Below are 20302 nucleotides of genomic sequence, written 5' to 3' on the forward strand. Positions count from 1 at the left end.
CATTCGCAGCATTCAAGGCTGCGCTGAGAGGAGAAAAGGAAAAGGAGCGCTCAACTCAACAGTGGGAAAAGCAGAATCACGTTACCAAACAAACCCAGATAATACAAACTGACCTACAGACGCTCTATAAACATCACTGAGTAACTGTGGATATGTCCTTTACATTTGTTTAATCAGTCAGCAGAGCTCTGCATTTCAGAATTACTTCTCTTCTCACTGTGACTAACAGTTGGGTGCTGACTAAACTCTCTATAGGCTATGTTGATACTCAAGCTTTCTGTTAATATTTATACTGTTACATCATTTTTAATTGAAACTCATGCTCAACACCTTTACTATTTGTAGTTTCCATTTTATAATGATTTTATTTTGTGATCTTAGTATATCCAGGTTGCCTGTGGAAAAACTTCCTGAGCCTTATCTCATTGCAAGTAAGAAGTCCACACTTGTATCCAAAACAGTGGTATTCTTTGACCTTTTGCTTCTTTCACCTTTGTTCTCATTCCTTTGGGCCAAAAGTCTACTTCTGGTTTCACCCAACTTAAAGCAATGTTTATCAAGCACCTATTGGGTACGGTGGGGGAATACAAATAAATATAAACCGCAATCCCTGACTTCAAATGGCTTACAATCTACTTCCAAGACTAATACAGGAAACAGGACAATATGTAACCAAAAGTTAAACTTTGTATTACTAAATTGAAACAAATATTTGGGTGCCTGCCACTTGGAAAGCTCTGTTCTTTACCCTCAAGGGAATTTAAAGTCTTGGAGAGAGAGACATATACATGAAATTAAGTCAGAGAGTAAAGAGGAGCAGAGAGAAAAGCTTAGAGAGTCACTCTGGGCTGTGACTGTCAGAGAAAATTTTATGATGGGGGAACTTGAGCAGGGGTTTAAAGGAACTCTGAGATCAGTCTTAGAAGGGTAGAAGGGTCATCTTAGAGGTCATTTAAGTCATCCTCTCACCCTTCACAGAAAGGCCAATACAGCCACCAAGAGTTTAAACATCCTCTGGTTAAACTCTTTGAATAATTATCTCTCTCTTGCTTTTTTTTGTTGTTGTTGTTGGCCGTGTCACATGCTTGCGGGATCTCAGTTCCCTGATCAGGGATTGAACCCGGGGCACAGCAGTGAAAGTGCTAAAGCCTAACCACTAGACCACCAGGAAACTCCCTTTTTTTACAACCCTTAATTGTTAAAATATTCTTTCAACAAAACTGGAATATGTCTCCTGCTTCCAAACACTGCTCTCTGGAGTTACACAAAATGTATCATTATTCTTTACCAATGACAGCCCTTCCTTTAAGTATTTTAATATTCTTATTATGAGCCTCCTTACCTTCTCCAAGCTAAACTATCCTTCAAATAGTCTTCATATTGCTACCCGAAAACTGGGTTCGCCTCTTGGTGGGTGTCAAGCCAACAGACACAACCAAGCCAAAGATCGGGAGAAGGAAGAATTTATTATTACTAGCAGCAAGTAGGGAGAACACCGGGGATCTTTCCCAAAGCAGCATCTCCCTGAACAGCAAAACTGGGGAACATTTAAGCTAAGGGTACACGCACATTCATAAAGGGGCTTGAGCAGAGAACTCAGCATAGAATTGGGGCAAAGGTCAACAGAGTCCAAGCTTTAGTTGATTGAAGTCAGGAGGGTCAACGTCATCATTCCATCCTCCACCTGCTTGGGGCCTTAGTTCTTACAGAACTCAAGGATACATTATTATGTATATCCCTTGAGGAGGAACTAGGACTCTGCTTTATCACTGCACTATTGTTTGACATCACTGCACTATTGTTTGACGGCCTTTTCTCTGTTCTTGCATTCCTTTGTTCCCTTAATATCATTAATTACTGAGACCTGTTCAAGGGGCAAGCATTGCGGCCAGGCTTAGGTCACAAAATAGCTTAGGCCAAAATGGCTTCTCTTATGTCAAGAAAGCCATCCCTGGTCTCTTTCTCCTGGGACCCCCTAACTTATCTGCTTACAAAATAGCACAGATTTACATGCCACCCCCCAATTCCTCTCACTCCTCTGGATAACCCCTTGTTTATTACTGTACCAAGAACTGAACCAGGCACTGGAGAAACTATCTCTATGGGATGGACAGGTCTCAGTTCAAACCCAGTTCCCCAATCTAGCTACCTTGGCCAGCTCACATCTGTCTGAAACTTTCTCCATCCAGAAGGTAGTTATGATGATGGTAATATGACTTACCTTATGGCAAAATAAGAATTAAATAATATAATTGATGTACTATGCTTAGCACAGGGCCTGGTACATTTTAAGTACTGAAATGGTAGCTATTTTCATCACTCTTATTTACAGTCTAAGAATGCATTTGCAACCCACACACTTATGGTCAATTAATCTATGACAAAGGAGGCAAGAATACACAGTGGAGAAAAGACAATCTCTTCAATAAGTGGTGTTGGGAAAACTGGACAGCTACACGTAAAAGCATGAGATTAGAACATTTCCTCACACTATATTCAAAAATAAACTCAAGGGCTTCCCTGGTGGCACAGTGGTTAATAATCCACCTGCCAATACAGGGGACACAGGTTCGAGCTGGTCCGGAAAGATCCCACATGCTGTGGAGCAACTAAGCCTGTGCGCCACAACTATTCAGCCTGCGCTCTAGAGCCCATGAGCCACAACTACTGAGCCTGCGTGCCTAGAGCCTAAGCTCTGCAACAAGAGAAGCCACCTCAATGAGAAACCCACGCACCGCAACAAAGAGTAGCCCATGCTAGCCACAACTAAAGAAAGCCGGTGCGCAACAACGAAGACCCAACGCAGCCAAAAATAAAATAAAATTAATTAAAAAAAAAAAACTCAAAATGGATTAAAGACCTAGAAGAGAACATAGGCAGAACACTCTTTGACATAAATCGTAGCAATATTTTTTTGGATCTGTCTCCTAAGGCAAAAGAAATAAAAGTAAAAATAAACAAATGGGACCTAACTAAACTTAAAAGCTTTTGCACAGCAAAGGAAACCATCAACAAAAGGAAAAGACAATCTGCTGAATGGGAGAAAATACTATTTGCAGATGATATGATCAATAAAGTGTTAATATCCAAAATATATAAACAGCTCATACAACTTAATATCCAAAAAAAACCCCAATTTTAAAACAGCCCAGATAGACAGTTTTCCAAAGAAGACATACAAATGGCTAACAGGCCCATGAGAAGATGCTCAACATCACTAGTTATTAGAGAAATGCAAATCAAAAGCACAATGAGATATCACCTCACACCTGTCAGAATGGCTATTATCAAAACATCTACAAATAACAAATGTTGGCAAGGATGTGCAGAAAAGGGAACCCTTGTACACTGTTGGTGGTAATGTAAATTGGTGCAGCCAGTATGAAAGTTCCTCAAAGAACTAAAAATAGAACTATCATACGATCCAGCAATTCCACTCCTGGGTGTACAGCCGAAGAAAACAAAAATGCTCATTTGAAAATATACATGATGCATCCCAATATTCATAGCAGCATTATTTACAATAGCCAAGATATGTAAGCAACCTAAGTGTCCACCAGCAGGTGAATGGATAAAGAGGATGTGATTGATACACACACACACACACATACACACACACACACAATGGAATACAACTCATTCATGAAAAAGAATGAAATTCTGCCATTTGCAACAACTTGGATGGACATGGAGAGTATTATGCTTAGTGAAATAACTCAGACAGAGAAAGACAAATACTGTATGTTATCATTATATGTGGAATCCGAAAAATAAAACAAACAGATGTATATAACAAAACAGATTCACAGATAGAAAACAAACTAGTGGATACTAGTGGGGAGAGGGAAGGAGGACAAGATAGAGGTATGGGATTAAGAGATACAAACTATTATGTATAAAATAGACAAGCAATGAAGATATATTGTACAGCACCGGGAAATATAGCCTTTATCTTGTAATAACTTTAAATGGAGTATAATCTATAAAAATATTGAATCACTATGCTGTACATCTAAAACTAATATAATATTATCAATCAACTATACTTCAATTTTTTAAAATGCATTTGTAAATATGATTATTAATATAGAATTATTAACTAATAACATTAATATTATAACTACTAAGTTATTTATAGTCAATTTGCAGCAAACTAAAACCCATAAGCCTTTTATTTTCACTTGGACTACTATTAAATCAAGTCTCTCACATACTATATTTATACTATTGTTTGTTTTTTTTTTTTGTCAAACAAAGCTAAATATTTATTTGCATGCTGCATTATTTCCAAAACGAGACGTAAGGCAGTCTACGATAAAAGACTTACAGAACAGGAGTGAAAACAGAAATGGAGCACAGAAAAGAGAACCGCAACTGCCAAATACAACGGCTGATACAATTCGCAAAAATCAATACTAAGTTTGCCTTCAAGCTATCTACTAGCTAAAGAAATAGGGTGTCCATAGAAGAAAACATTTCCTTGAAATATACTCTTAAAAGAAGATCTATTTTAAATATTTTTAGTTGAACCATTTATGCCTTAGGTCCTTATTCAAAGGACGTGGAACAAAGTTTTGCAATAGAAATTTTGAAATGTATGTAAGATGTCCTCAAGAAGGTCGTCCCTGTATCAACACTCAATAAAAGCCAAGCACAGTCAATCCGTGATAACTGTTATTTTTTTGATAATTGTTAGCCTAGTGAAGGCACTGGTGGTGGCAGCAATGGTGATGGTGATGGTGGTGGTCGTGGTGGTGTGTGTTTTTGCATGTCTTGGGTTGGATGGTTGGAAGGAGAGATATTAGTAAGCTACCTAATGAGACCCAGATATAAAACTTTCAGGGGATTTCACCTGCTGTGGTATAAAGTTTAGTCAATATGGAAAGAAACAACGAAGCAGCATCTCCACATATCGCCTCCATGCCTCCCTGGAGTCTCACAAAGTCCAAAGCTTTAGAAGACACCTGAAGAATAAGCAATTCAATATCCAGCCTTCCAAGAAGAGCCTGAAATCCTGACGGTTGGGATTACTGGCTTAAGGAGATTCATGGGCTTTGTGTCCCAAATAACGGCGACAGAGTTGATGTTCTTTTATGCAAGTGAAAAATAGAAAGAGATGTCTGTTTGGAAGGGCTGCAGAAAGCTACTCACTTCTTGGTGTGATGTGTTTTCTCCAGAAGAACACTCCCACCCAAATGAAGTCTTAGCATTTCCTCTTGACATAAGCCTTAGCTATAAGTGCAGACTCCAGTGAACTGTATAAAGTTAAATCAAGAAATAAGATTAAAAACATAGGGTCCAGTAGTCTAGATGGTACAAAGGACTAAACCAGATACACACCGAGTTCTCAACAGGGACATCTCAGGCCTGAGCTGCTCCATCCATGAAACACCACACGTGAGGACAAAAGAAAATGAACGGAACAGCCAAACGTCTGGACACCAATGAAATAGAATAAATGTATGCCTCTCTATCAGAATGTCACTCAACAGTCTTCACATTTGTCTCCAATAAATGAGGAAGGTTGTGGAATTATGCAAAGGTCTTAAGCTTTCAATAAAACTTCTTGACAAGTGTAAAATATTAATTCAATCATGCTGTGTGAAAAGGTCACTGTGAATTATGTCAATCAAGCAATATAGCTTCTGAATGGTCAGCAAACCCACGGGAACATTTAGGATGAAATCAGTAAACATTTTGTGGTGTGACAAAACTGTTCTAACAGTAGATTATGGTGATGGTGTAGAAGTCTCCTTCCTGATGTGGGAAAACAAGATGTCTTCAGCACAACAGTCGACTGAGCTCTTTGGGATCAAATACCAATTTCACATCGTTGACAATGGTTGGCAAGTATTTCAGCGCTGCACCCGGTCCTCCTCTGCCCTCCATGAGTCCCCACGAGCTGGAACTGCTATACTATTGTTTTTAACCAAAGTGCATTTTGCATTTATACCCACTCAATTTCATATTTTTTGTTTTGAAAATGAATTAATATACAGAAAAGTATACATGTAATAATGTTAATGATTAAAGTAAATACAAATAACATGTATTCCAGTTATTTCCATATAAAACATTTATGTATATGTTAATATTTACAAAGCATGAAAGTAATTTTGGGGCATGCAAATAATTTGATATTCACCAGGTTCCTTTTCCTATAAAGTTGATTAAATAAATAATAAATTTTAAAATTTCATTATCATTGACATTTGTTTTCTGTAGTCTTTTTTGAAAGCCAGATTTTGTAAACTTCAGACTGGTGAGTTTGTCTGCAAAGTAGAAAATTCTGGAAGGGACTATTAAATATAAATCTTGATTTTGTCATACAGTATATTAGCAGTTGCACCTGAATCTGTGTTATGTGCAAATTTCATACATATGCTATCTATGACCCAATTCAATAAGTTAATAAAAATATTGAAGAAGGACAAAGTTGAAAACAGAATCCTTAAGTGACCTCTTTCCAAGCTGGCATAGTACACTAATAGCAGTCTAGGTATTGATATTTCCAGAGGTTCCTGTTGAGACATGATGTGCTTCTGTCATATGTTGGTCATATGGATACCTTACTTTTTTTTTTTAATTTTTATTTACTTATTTATTACTTATTTATGGCTGTGTTGGGTCTTCGTTTCTGTGCGAGGGCTTTCTCTACTTGCGGCAGGTGGGGGCCACTCTTCATCGTGGTGCGCGGGCCTCTCACTATCGTGGCCTCTCTTGTTGCGGAGCTCGGGCTCTAGGAGCGCAGGCTCAGCAGTTGTAGCTCACGGGCCCAGCCGCTCCGCGGCATGTGGGATCTTCCCAGACCAGGGCTCGAACCCGTGTCCCCTGCATTGGCAGGCAGATTCTCAACCACTGCGCCACCAGGGAAGCCTTACATTTTATAATCAATCTTGTTAGTCATTTTGCTTTACTCTCTAGGAAGACCAAGCCCAAATTTGCAATGCAAGTCTAAAAATTGACATGAATTCCTCATTTCACCTGACTTTATCCTGACTTCACCTGACTATGCTATTCAATCTTCCTTAGGGCTTCCCTGGTGGCACAGTGGTTGAGAATCTGCCTGCCAATGCAGGGGACACGGGTTCGAGCCCTGGTCTGGGAAGACCCCACATGCCACGGAGCAACTAGGCCCGTGAGCCACAACTACTGAGCCTGTGTGTCTGGAGCTTCTGCTCCACAACAAGAGAGGCCGCGACAGTGAGAGGCCTGCGCACCGCGATGAAGAGTGGCCCCCGCTCGCCGCAACTAGGAAAAGCCCTCGCACAGAAATGAAGACCCAACACAGCCAAAAATAAAAATTAATTAATTAATTAATTTAAAAAATCTTCCCTTAGCCCTGACATTTTTTTTTCTTTTATCCTTTTTGGAATGTAGAGTTTTCTGTACATACAAACATACTGTAGTGATGCTGTGATGTGCTACCCAGACTCCCTTTCAGAAATGAAGAACAATTTCCCCAGCTGTTGGCCTCTTTGGGAATTGCCTCCACCAAAGAGAGGCATCTAGGCCAAAGACACGCCCCCTCCCCTTCCCAGGGGAGGGGATTAGATATGTACAGGGATTAGACATATATCTAATGTCTAATCCCTGTAAATTGTTCATGGGTCACCTTGAAAGAAGTGTCAGTGGAATAGTGGAGTAAGCAATAAAACCTGTATGGAGTAGGCTGAGGAGAGAATGTAAATCGAGGAAATATAGACTATGGCTACAGGCACTTCAAGAGAGACTTTGCTGAGAAGGGCAGCAGAGAAAAGGAGCAGCAGCTGGAAGGGTGCTGGATGAAGGTAGAGCAGGTATTTTGTTTACATGGAAATGATTGTTGGCTAATGTCAATGACCCAGTAGAAAGGAAAAAATTAATGCTGTATGAAACAAGAGGGGTTAGTTGCAGTACCAAGTTCTTGAGGAGAGAGGAGATGGGATCCAGAGCCCAAGTTAAGGGTCAAAAGGGAGCAGAGACAACCATCCACCATGACAAGAGGGAAGTATATGGTACAGTTTGTACATTTGTTGGTGGGAAGATGATAAAAATTTGGCCTGCCTTCTGTTCTCTGGAGCGTGAGGTGAAGTCATTAGCTAAAAGTACAGAGGAAAAAGGAAAGTTTAGGAGATTGAAGAGTGGGAAGAAGCAGAGACAGAAACTGAACATACTAGGGAAGTGTATTAGGCCTGGTGAGCAGTATCAAGTGCCTACTAGATATTTTGGACATAAATTTAAAGAGAGACCAGTCAAGCTGGTATGAATTTTACTCCAGCTGTTTGACTGCAGGAAAAGTGTAAGTGGTTAGTTGGGTGGGACCACAGTTGGGATTTTCCTAAGAAGTGGATGGAGAAAGCAGCAGGGATGCTAAAGAGTTCAAGGGAGTGGCATTTTACTAATTCTCTCTGTGTCTTTCCAGAGTTTCTTTCTGCTAATATAAGCAATTATAAACACGTATTCATAGTATCTTTTTTTTTTTACACTACATTTTTTTTTCACTTGAAACATGTCTTGGAGATCCTTCGCAAATGTACTTGTTTCCTCATTCTTTTTTACAGCTACATAATATTCTATTGTATGCTTATAATGTTATTTATTTAGCCAGTTTTAACTTATAGATACCTGGATTGCTTCCAGTATTTTGCTAATATAAATAAGGTAATGAGGGCCTTCCCTGGTGGTCCAGTGGCTAAGACTCTGTGCTTCCACTGCAGGGGGCACAGGTTCGATCCCTGGTCGGGGAACTAAGATCCCTGCGTGCTGCGGCCAAAAAATAAATAAATAAATAAATAAAATAAGGTGATGAATAAACACATACATATATCATTTCACACAGGTGCAAGGTTATTTGCTCGATAAATCTCCAGAAGTGTGAATGCTGGGTCCAAGGATATATGCGGTTATTATTTTTATTGATATTGACAAATTGCCCTCCATGGAGGTTGTACCAATTTATATTTACATAACCTATTAGCATATCTATTTTCCCACAGTCTTGCTAAAAGTGTTTTATCAAACATCTAAATTTTTGCTAAAATGATAAATGCAAATTGAAACTTCAGTTTAGTTTTAATTTGTATCTCTTATGAGTAAGCTGAGCATCACTGTAGGTTTAAGAGTCATGTGTATTCTATGAACTGTCTCTTCATTTGTTTTGCTCACTTTCTTATTGGGATAGTTGTCTTTTCCTTATCCATTTGTAAGGGCTCTTTATATATTCCAGGAATTAGCCCTTTGCGTATGCTATGAGTTGAATTTTTCCCCTGGTTTGCTGTTTGTCTTTTTTTGTTTTTGTTTTCTTTGTTTTTGGCCCCGCAGCATGTGGGATCTTAGTTCCCTGACCAGGGATTGAACCCGCGCCCCCTGCATGGAATCTTAACCATTGGACCGCCAGGGAAGTCCCCTGCTGTTTCTCTTTTGACTTGACTTGTGTGATGTTTGTTTGTTTTTGCCACACAGAGGCTTGCTTGTTTTGTATTTTCTCAGTCTTTTCTTTCATGGCTTCTAAATTTTGACTTAAAGTTAGAGCTATCTCCCCCACTTTTAGATAATAAAATAATTCTTCTTGATAGTTTGCATTTTTACTTTAAATCTTTGAAATTTATCTTGGTATATAGTGTGGGGTTTGGAACTCATCTATCTAATTGCTAACTATTATATATATATTTTTTAATTTTTATTTATTTATTTATTTATGGCTGTGTTGGGTCTTCATTTCTGTGCGAGGGCTTTCTCTAGTTGTGGCAAGTGGGGGCCACTCTTCATCGCGGTGCGTGGGCCTCTCATTATCGCGGCCTCTCTTGCTGCGGAGCACAGGCTCCAGACGCGCAGGCTCAGTAATTGTGGCTCACGGGCCTAGTTGCTCCGCGGCACGTGGGATCCTCCCAGACCAGGGCTCGAACCCGTGTCCTCTGAATTGGCAGGCAGATTCTCAACCACTGCGCCACCAGGGAAGCCCACTATTATATATTTTAATAGTTGGTAGGGCTTGCTCACCCTTACTGATGTTCTTTTTCTAGATTTTGTGGCTATTCTTAATTTCAACTAAACTGATATATTTATGGAACTGAGTCTTCCTATCCAAGAACCTTTTAAGTCTTATCTTTTGTGCAAGTCTTCTTTTAAGGTCTTTTCATCATGTTTTAACATTTTCTTCATATTGGTTTTGAATTTTCTTGATAAGTTTAGTCCCAGTTATGCAAAGGAATGATGATAATGATGAGCCATGCATGGAATCAACTAGATTAGGAGGAAAATAAAATCATGAGGAAAATAATAGTGAAATTTGGGTAAGGTCAATTAATTGGAGGACTTGATAGGTTGAGGAATATGATTAGGATTGGGAAAACTAGTGGAATAAATGAGCTGGAAGGACTTCCCACTGGGAAATGCTATCAAGTCTGGGTTCTGAAGACTCTCAACTCTCTTGACTCATATTCTCCTTAGAGTCTCTGGCTATGAGCTTAACTGATATTTTCTTTTAATTAAAAAAATCTGCTTTTCTTGTGTCTAATTGTGCTTAGTGTTTTCTTCTTTGGTTAATATGAATTCCAGGAGACATGGTCTATTATTACCATGTAAACACTAACCTAAATGAAGCTGGTGTAGTTGTAATAACAGCAAACAAAATAGACTTTAAGGTAGGAAGTATCACCAGAAATAAAGAAGGACATAATAAGAAAAGGATCCATTCCGGAGGAAGCATAGCAATTCTAAATCTGTAACATATAATAACATAGTCTCCAAATATATAAGTAAAAATGTCAGAAAAAAAGGCAGAAAAGACAAGTTCAAATCATGATGAAAGATTTAAACATACCTCTATAAGTAGCTAATAGAATAAGCAGACAAAAAAAATCAGTAGAGCTATAGATGTGAACAAAATAATTAATAAACTGGCCCAAACTGACATATATAGAACACTACACTCCAAAGCTACAGAATATACCCTCTTTTCAAGTGTTCATGGAACATATATAAAAATTGACCATACACTTGGCTATAAAGCAAGTCTCAATGTGATTTAAATGATTCAAATCACAGTGTATGTTTTCTGACCACAGCAGTGGTTAAATGAGTGTGTAAAAAATCATCAAGCTGAACACTTATATTGTCTGACTCTTCTATTAAATATATTTTCTTTTAAAAAAAACAAAACACTTGGGCTTCCCTGGTGGCGCAGTTGTTAAGAATCCGCCTGCCAATGCAGGGGACATGATTTCGAGCCCTGGGCCGGGAAGATCCCACATGCCACGGAGCAACTAGGCCCGTGTGCCACAACTACTGAGCCTGCACTCTGGAGCCCGCGAGCCACAACTACTGAGCCCACGTGCCACAACTACTGAGGCCCGCGCGCCTAGAGCAAGTGCTCTGCAACAAGAGAAGCCACCGCAATGAGAAGCCCGCGCACCGCAACAAAGAGTAGCCCCCGCTCGCCACAACTAGAGAAAGCCTGCACACAGCAACAAAGACCCAACGCAGCCAAAAATAAATAAATAAAATAAATAAATTTATTTTAAAAAAAAACAAAAAAATAAAAACAAAACACTTTTTGGGACTTCCCTGGTGGTCCAGCGGTTAAGAATCCGCCTTCCAATGCAGGGGACACGGGTTGGATCCCTCGTAGCGGAACTAAGTTCCCACATTCCACAGGGCAACTAAGGCTGCATGCCGCAACTACTGAGCCAGGCGCTCTCGCGGGCCTGTGCACCGCAACTAGAGAGAAGCCCATGCACTGCAACAAAGAGCCCGCATGCCACCACGAAAGAGCCCGCACGCTGCAACAAAGACCTGACGCGGCCAAATAAATAAACAAAACAAACCCCTTGTAAGTTAACATAAATAATATTTTTAAAAAAACACGTTTCCACTGCCAGTCATAAGTTCCCTTCCATCAAGTTTCAATGATATCTATGCTGTTTTATTTATCTTCTTGTGTTTACTCATATATACATCTCTAAATCCACACGTTTTAAATGACAGGCACTTTACATATGTTATCCCAGTAAACTTTCACAACCATCCAAAGAGATAGTCTTTTAACCCCCATTTTATAGATAAGGAAAGTGAGAAGCGGAATAGTTAAAAAGTAACTTGCAGTGACCACTAAGTAGTGCTGAGTCAGAACTGGAACTCAGAACTCTCATTCATAGCCTTTGCTCTTTACATGATAACATGCCATGATATCATTCGTGAGCATTATTCCCAACTTTCACCCCTTGCATTTTCCCCGCTGGAAATTATTAAACACCGCAATAAAAATTCAACATCTATTGAGTACCTCCTTTATTCCAGGTTCTGGTTTCATTGTTGGCCATACAAAAATAAACTAAACAGTCCCTCCCCTTAAAGAGTTCAGTCTAAAGGGGAAGAACCACGTAATTTATAATACAGTGTGTTAAGTGCTACATAGAGGTGTGTACCTTATCCACCATTCTCCTGTTTCTTCTGTCCTTCATGGATCAGTTATATAATCTTATCTGGTTATTTTTCTCCCTTTTCCTTCAGTTTACAAGCCCTCTAGATGAAGACAGCAAGCATCCTGCCAAATACATTCTTCTAATTTTTGTGAAATTTAGTGTGGCACAAAAGAGGCTGGAAGCTTCCCAAACAGGGTAAATGTTGAGTAAAGGCCAGGGTCAGAAAGGAGTAGGGTCTACTTTGGCCACTAAAGAAACTAGCCTGATGGGAGCTGGCACTGAAAGATATGTTTGAAAAGGCAGGGTGATGCCAGATGCAGACTAGAGACTGCTCGAAATGCCAGGCCAAGGCATGTGCTTGAGCCACTAGGCAACAAGGACCTACTGTAAATTATTAACTCTGACTGATAAGATTAAAATGTTATTTTAAGATTGCTCAGGCAGCGATGTTTCAGAAAGACTGAAATTAGAAGATTCTGAAAGTGGCGAGGCCAGTGATGCTCAACAAACACCTACTGAGAACTCAGATCCCAGGCACTGGAGGTAAGGAAATGAAAGCCAGTTCCTGCCTTTGAGGAGTTCACTATCAACTAAGAGAGATAAACAACCAAAACGTAATGTAATAGATATGATGACACAGTCAACACAAACCTAGGGTAGATAAAATATGGTGAAAGAGGGGCTTCCCTGGTGGCGCAGTGGTTGAGAATCTGCCTGCCAATGCAGGGGACACGGGTTCGAGCCCTGGTCTGGGAAGATCCCACATGCCGCGGAGCAACTGGGCCCGTGAGCCACAACTACTGAGCCTGCGCGTCTGGAGCCCGTGCTCCGCAACAAGAGAGGCTGCGACAGTGAGAGGCCCGCGCACCGCGATGAAGAGTGGCCCCCGCTCGCCGCAACTAGAGAAAGCCCTCGCACGGAAACGAAGACCCAACACAGCCAAAAATAAATAAATAAATTTATATTAAAAAAAATATATGGTGAAAGAGAGGAGTCTGATGTAGCATGGAAAGAGAGAAGGCAGGGGAAAGACATGGAGCTGGTAAGCTCTAGCTCTTCAGCCTCACCTGCTGAAATAGTTAGCTATGAGGAAAGAGAAAGAGAACGTTAAAGGGCAAGGTAATGGGTTGGCACAGCCTATCAAGATTATGAACCATATAGTTAATGAGGGAGAAAGAGGAATGTTCTCTTAACAATGATCAAGCCAGAGGGCGTGGTCATGTAGTGTGCCAGCTCAGTTTACTTCCAGGATCCTCTCTAACCCTCATCAGCTAAACTGAAGAAAGCAAGTAGTGTAGGTTGGCAGCCAGGAAGGAAGCTAGAAAACTAGCTTAGGTGCTAGAAGATAGAAAATGGTTGCCTAGAAAGAGATTAGGGATGGAATTGACTGGAAAAGCACCCTAGAGAAATTTGGGGGATTTCGGTGTTCTGTATCTTGCTTAGGATGCTTGTTACAAGTAAGCATACGATTGTCAAACCTCAATGAACAGAACACTTAAGAACAGTGCATTTTAGGGAATTCCCTGGCGGTCCAGTGGTTGGGACTCTATGCTTCCACTACAGAGGATATGGGTTCAATCCCTGGTCGGGGAACTAATATCCCACATAACATGTGACCAAAAAAAAAAAAAAAGAACAGTGCATTTTATTGTAGGTAAATTATGCCTCAATAAAAAAAGAAATCAATTTTGTATCCTGCAACTTTACCATATTCATTAATTAGCTCTAGCAGTTTTCTGGTGGCAGTTTTAGGATTCTCTATGTATAGTATCATGTCATCTGCAAACAGTGACAGTTTTACTTCTTCTTTTCCAATTTGTATTCCTTTTATTTCTTTTTCTTCTCTGATTGCCATGGCTAGGACTTCCAGAACTATGTTGAATAATAGTGGTGAGAGTGGACATCCTTGTCTTGTTCCTGATCTTAGAGGAAATGCTTTCAGTTTTTCACCATTGAGAATGATGTTTGCTGTGGGTTTGTCATATATGGCCTTTATTATGTTGAGGTAGGTTCCCTCTATGCCCACTTTCTGGAGAGTTTTTATCATAAATGGGTATTGAATTTTGTCAAAAGCTTTTTCTGCATCTATTGAGATGATTATATGGTTTTTATTCTTCAATTTGTTAATATGGTGTATCACATTGATTGATTCGTGTATATTGAAGAATCCTTGCATCCCTGGGATAAATCCCACTTGATCGTGGTGTATGATCCTTTTAATGTGTTGTTGGATTCTGTTTGCTAGTATTTTGTTGAGGATTTTTGCATCTATATTCATCAGTGATATTGGTCTGTAATTTTCTATTTTTGTAGTGTCTTTGTCTGGTTTTGGTATCAGGGTGATGGTGGCCTCTATACACTAATGATGAAAAATCTGAAAGAGAAATTATGGAAACACTCCCATTTACCATTGCAACAAAAAGAATAAAATACCTAGGAATAAACCTACCTAGGGAGACAAAAGACCTGTATGCAGAATACTATAAGACACTGATGAAAGAAATTAAAGATGACACCAACAGATGGAGAGATATACCATGTTCTTGGATTGGAAGAATCAACATTGTGAAAATGACTATACTACCCAAAGCAATCTACAGATTCAATGCAATCCCTATCAAATTACCAATGGCATTTTTTACGGAGCTAGAACAAATCATCTTAAAATTTGTATGGAGACACAAAAGACCCCGAATAGCCAAAGCAGTCTTGAGGGAAAAAAACGGAGCTGGAGGAATCAGACTCCCTAACTTCAGACTATACTACAAAGCTACAGTAATCAAGACAATATGGTACTGGCACAAAAACAGAAACATAGATCAATGGAACAAGATAGAAAGCCCAGAGATTAACCCACGCACCTATGGTCAACTAATCTATGACAAAGGAGGCAAAGATATACAATGGAGAAAAGACAGTCTCTTCAATAAGTGGTGCTGGGAAAACTGGACAGCTACATGTAAAAGAATGAAATTAGAATACTCCCTAACACCGTACACAAAAATAAACTTAAAATGGATTAGAGACCTAAATGTAAGACTGGACACTATAAAACTCTTAGAGGAAAACATAGGAAGAACACTCTTTGACATAAATCACAGCAAGATCTTTTTTGATCCACCTCCTAGAGTAATGGAAATAAAAACAAAAATAAACAAATGGGACCTAATGAAACTTCAAAGCTTTTGCACAGCAAAGGAAACCATAAACAAGACGAGAAGACAACCCTCAGAATGGGAGAAAATATTTGCAAATGAATCAACGGACAAAGGATTAATCTCCAAAATACATAAACAGCTCATGCAGCTCAATATTAAAGAAACAAACACCCCAATCCAAAAATGGGCAGAAGACCTAAATAGACATTTCTCCAAAGAAGACATACAGACGGCCACGAAGCACATGAAAAGATGCTCAACATCACTAATTATTAGAGAAATGCAAATCAAAACTACAATGAGGTATCACCTCACACCAGTTAGAATGGGCATCATCAGAAAATCCACAAACAGCAAATGCTGGAGAGGGTGTGGAGAAAAGGGAACCCTCTTGCACTGTTGGTGGGAATGTAAATTGATACAGCCACTATGGAGAACAATATGGAGGTTCCTTAAAAAACTAAAAATAGAATTACCATATGACCCAGCAATCCCACTACTGGGCATTTACCCGGAGAAAACCATAATTCAAAAAGACACATGCACCCGAATGTTCATTGCAGCACTATTTACAATAGCCAGGTCATGGAAGCAACCTAAATGCCCATCAACAGACAAATGGATAAAGAAGTTGTGGTACATATATACAATGGAATATTACTCAGCCATAAAAAGGAACGAAATTGAGTCATTTGTTGAGACGTGGATGGATCTAGAGACTGTCATACAGAGTGAAGTAAGTCAGAAAGAGAAAAACAAATATCGTATATTAACGCATGTATGTGGAACCTAGAAAAATGGTACAGATGAGCCGGTTTGCAGGGCAGAAGTTGAGACACAGATGTAGAGAACGGACATATGGACACCAAGGGGGGAAAACTGCGGTGAGCTGGGGATGGTGGTGTGCTGAATTGGGTGATTGGGATTGACATGTATACACTGATGTGTATAAAATTGATGCCTAATAAGAACATGCAGTATAAAACAAACAAACAAACAAAACAACTAAAAAAAAAAAATCAAATTACAAAACTTGAGGAGGGAAAAGAGAAAACTAGAACAGTTAAGACTCAAAGAGGGAAATTAGATCCCATGAAATATTTCCCAACCAGTCTGAGAACCAAAGGAATTTGGGTATTTGGGGAAAGAGTAACTGATACCTATTACTTGCCAGACCCTAGACTAGACTCTTTCACATATTTCAACTTTATCTCCGACCCAACAATGTCCATCTAAGCTCGGTATTTTAACAGTATTATGACTATTTCAGGGAGAGAGTGAAATAGGTCTGTGAAAGGAGGTGGAGAGCTCAGATGAATGGAAGATTTTGTACAGTGTGCAGTGTAGACTGTGAGATAAAAGATGTATGAGGGCTGGGTTCAGTCCCCCAAAAGGCAGAAGGCGAAGAGGAAAAGGTGAGAGCAAGGCAGGGAATACAGGAAATGTCTGAAGGAATTTCTCCAGAAACTTGAAAAATCAGAAAATTGGGTCCATCTCTGACTCAACCTTTTCTTCCACAAAAAAAGGAATAAAATTTTTGTAAATCAAACTTAAGAAGTCAAAACTCTGCCATTAAAATATCTAGAAGGTCTGGAACCATATGCATTAAACCAGGGGTCCCCAACCCCCAGGCCACGGACCAATACTGGTCCGTGGCCTGTTAGGAACTGGGCCACACTGCAGGAGGTGAGCGGCAGGCGAGCAAGTGCGTGAAGATCATCTGTATTTACAGCTTCTCCCCATCACTCGCATTACCGCCTGGGCGCCGCCTCCTGTCAGCATTATGGTGAGTTGTAAAATTATTTCTTTATATATTACAATGTAATAATAATAGAAACAAAGTGCACAATAAACATAATGTGTTTGAATCATCCCAAAACCATCACACCCCCACCCCTGGTCCGTGGAAAAACTGTCTTCCACGAAACCAGTCCCTAGTGCCAAAAAGGTTGGGAACCGCTGCTTTAAACCATGAACCATGCTAGAGGGAAGTTATATACCTACTGTATAGTGTTGCATTTTATCTCAGTGAACATGTGCTTTTTCTTTTCTTTTTCTTTTTTCTTTTTTTACCAGTTAAATTTTGTTAAATCCACTGTGGGATCAGAGAACAGTGTTGCTAAAAACTGGGACCTCTTTCTGCGGGCACAGGAGGAACTCCTCATACCTGTAATCTCTGTTTGACACAAGTGTAGGATTAAGAGTGGCATCCATTCCTTCACGCGACTGCCTGGGAGAGCCCTTTCATTTCCTCAACCCAGTGACAAAGTCTGAGGGAAGTGAGGTTGGGGCTGGGGACCTGAAGATCTAGAGCAAGCGTAGGCAAACTTTTTCTATAAAGGACTAGATAGTAAAAATGTTAGGCTTCGAAGAACATACAGTCTCTGTTACATCTATTCTGCCATTTTAGCACAGAAGTAGCCATAGACAATATGTAAACAAATGGCCATGGCAGCAAGACCAAGTGGGGCCATAGTTTGCTGATCTCTGGTCTAGAGCAGTGGTTCTGGCTCCTGACTGCACATCAGAATCATTTGAGGGGCTTGTAAAACCACTGATGCCCAGGTCCCACTGTCGAGACTCCAAATCTGAGATGGGGCCCAAGACTTTTTTTTTTTTTTTTTAAACTACCAGGTGAGGACTTCCCTGGTGGCGCAGTGGTTAAGAACGCACCTGCCAATGCAGGGGACACCGGTTCGAGCCCTGGTCCGGGAAGATCCCACATGCCACGGAGCAACTAAGCCAATGTGCCACAACTACTGGGCCCACGCACCTAGATCCCGTGCTCCGCAACAAGAGAAGCCACTGCAGTAAGAAGCCCACGCACCACAACGAAGAGTAGCCCCCGCTCGTGCCAACTAGAGAAAAGCCCGCGCGCAGCAGCCAAGACCCAACGCGGCCAATAAATAAATAAACAAACTACCAGGTGATTCTGAATTATAGTCTCTCAGCAAACGGCTGGGTGTTTTCATTTTTGTTGTGGTTTTGGTGTGTGAGGGTGGAGAAGCAGATGAATGCTGGAAGAAGAAGAACCTAGGGCTGAAATGAAGTCTAGATTAAGATTAGAACTGTTTTCAGTCCACCTGACAAATTAAGTGCTTCCAATACTTTAATTAACTGCTCTTTATTTGTTGCTTTTGGTGCACAGCACTATAAGAAGTTGCCCAACCCAGCAAGTCAGCCCCTTCATCACTCTTAGTGAAGGAGGCCATGGGCGGGTGGAGGGAGCATTCAATAAGCCTCCTGCTACCTAACCTTCTTTCTGGAACCATTCACTATAGGCCCCTTTGTAGTTCCGAGCCCTGTGGAGAAAAAAGAGGGGTGAGGGAAGGACAAGCCCAGGAGGCAGTCCCCAGTCACGCCCCAGCTAGCAATTCACACCATCCCCATACCCTTTGTATCCAAGGCCCAAGGCCAACTGTGTGGCCTGAAAGCCCCGCTTGCCCCTCTGACAGAAGAAAATGAGGTTCTCATCTTCCAGCTTTGGTTTCTCGGTGGAGTACAAAGCCTTGAAAGCAGCTGGCTCCATCTGCAGGGCAGTTTCCAACTCTGACACTGGGAGGAAGAGTAGAGAGGACAGAATGGAAAGCCGGCAGTTTGGCAATCTCAGGCTCTGAGGCTGGGCCTGGAAGGACTGGTCCTGTGGTCGAACAATCTCCAGGGGGCCCCAAAACAACACACGGTGACCACCACCCCCCAACCTCAAAGACAAGATACAGCCTACCTGCACAGGAAGTCAGCCACACAACCTTTGAATGGAAGCCACTTCCCTAGTTTGTGAGAAGGAGCGGGCAAACTCAGGCATTCAGCCTTGGGGAGATCGAGCGTGTACAGAAGCTGGCCTGCCACTTCCTTGTCGCCTGTTATCCCCTCAAACTGGAAGGGCCAGTTCCGCTGCCAGGATCCGCCTCCAATCAACCCTTCTTAAGGGAAGTTTGGGGGGCTACCGGAATACAGGAGCCCCGTAACCAGTGCCTTCCCCACACCATCCTAAGTGAGGTCCCATTGGCTGAGACTCTCCTGGACGGCCTCTACTCCACCACCAGGGCTTCCCCTCTCCATCCCATACCGGGGATGTTGAGCGCCCCAGGGATGGTCCCAGCTGCCGCCTCCTCCCGAGATCTCACGTCGATGAGCTGGGCCCGGCCGGAGGCTAGGAGCGAACGGAGTTCGGGGAGCAAGACCGTGGGCTCTGAAGAAGGGGGCACGAGAGGCTTGAGGGGAGCAGGTCTGCAAGGCCCGGCTGCCGCAGCACCCCCTCACCTGGCCGCGCCCCAACCCGGCGGGGGTTGCGCGAGGACCCCCTCCACCACACCCCTTTGCGCCTCCCTCCGTGTGCACCTCCACCGGGGGGCTCCACGCGCGGCCCACACGAGATCCCAGGTCTCCCCTGCAGGTACCTCCAGCCATGGTGCGCGCTGCAAATGCGAGTTTCAGGAATGCGGCCCCGGCCAGCCCCCTGGGCACCCGCAGCATCTCCCGCGCCCTCTCGGAGCCGGAGCCGGAACCGGAAGCGAAGGCACCGCCTCTCGCATAGCCCCCTGCGGCCCCGGTTCCCGGTGGCCCTAACACACGCCCGCTGGAGAAATCCTCGCGATTGCCGGGCGTGGGCGGGCAACGACACACCGGTCTGAGGTGTGTCCAACAGGTAGGACTCAGAGTCCAGGAGCAGCTCCCCACCCTAACCTTGGCCCAACCCTTACTGGTCAAAGCACAATGTGCCCCCTCCCTCCCGCCCTG

General features: G+C 41.7%; 1 protein-coding gene across 1 annotated transcript; it reads right to left on the bottom strand.

The window, feature by feature from the left end:
• Positions 1–18690: 18690 nt before the first annotated feature.
• On the bottom strand, positions 18691–20102 carry TSTD1 (thiosulfate sulfurtransferase like domain containing 1). Its single transcript, XM_007171742.3, has 4 exons — positions 19963–20102; positions 19632–19754; positions 18955–19117; positions 18691–18864 (listed from the first exon to the last, which is right to left on the bottom strand). The coding sequence occupies exons 1-4, from the start codon at positions 20036–20038 to the stop codon at positions 18813–18815; spliced, it is 414 nt and encodes a 137-aa protein (XP_007171804.2). The 5' UTR covers positions 20039–20102; the 3' UTR covers positions 18691–18812.
• Positions 20103–20302: the final 200 nt, after the last annotated feature.

The sequence above is a fragment of the Balaenoptera acutorostrata genome, chromosome 1 (genome assembly GCF_949987535.1).
Source record: "Balaenoptera acutorostrata chromosome 1, mBalAcu1.1, whole genome shotgun sequence".
Lineage (NCBI taxonomy): Eukaryota > Metazoa > Chordata > Mammalia > Artiodactyla > Balaenopteridae > Balaenoptera > Balaenoptera acutorostrata.

Coding starts and splice junctions, on each gene's coding strand:
- TSTD1 (XM_007171742.3), bottom strand. CDS start 20,038: ATGCTGCGGGTGCCCAGGGGGCTGGCCGGGGCCGCATTCCTGAAACTC. Junction 19,755..19,962: donor AGCGCGCACCATGGCTGGAG/GTACCTGCAGGG, acceptor CCCCTTCTTCAG/AGCCCACGGTCTTGCTCCCC. Junction 18,865..18,954: donor TTGGGCCTTGGATACAAAGG/GTATGGGGATGG, acceptor TTTTCTCCACAG/GGCTCGGAACTACAAAGGGG.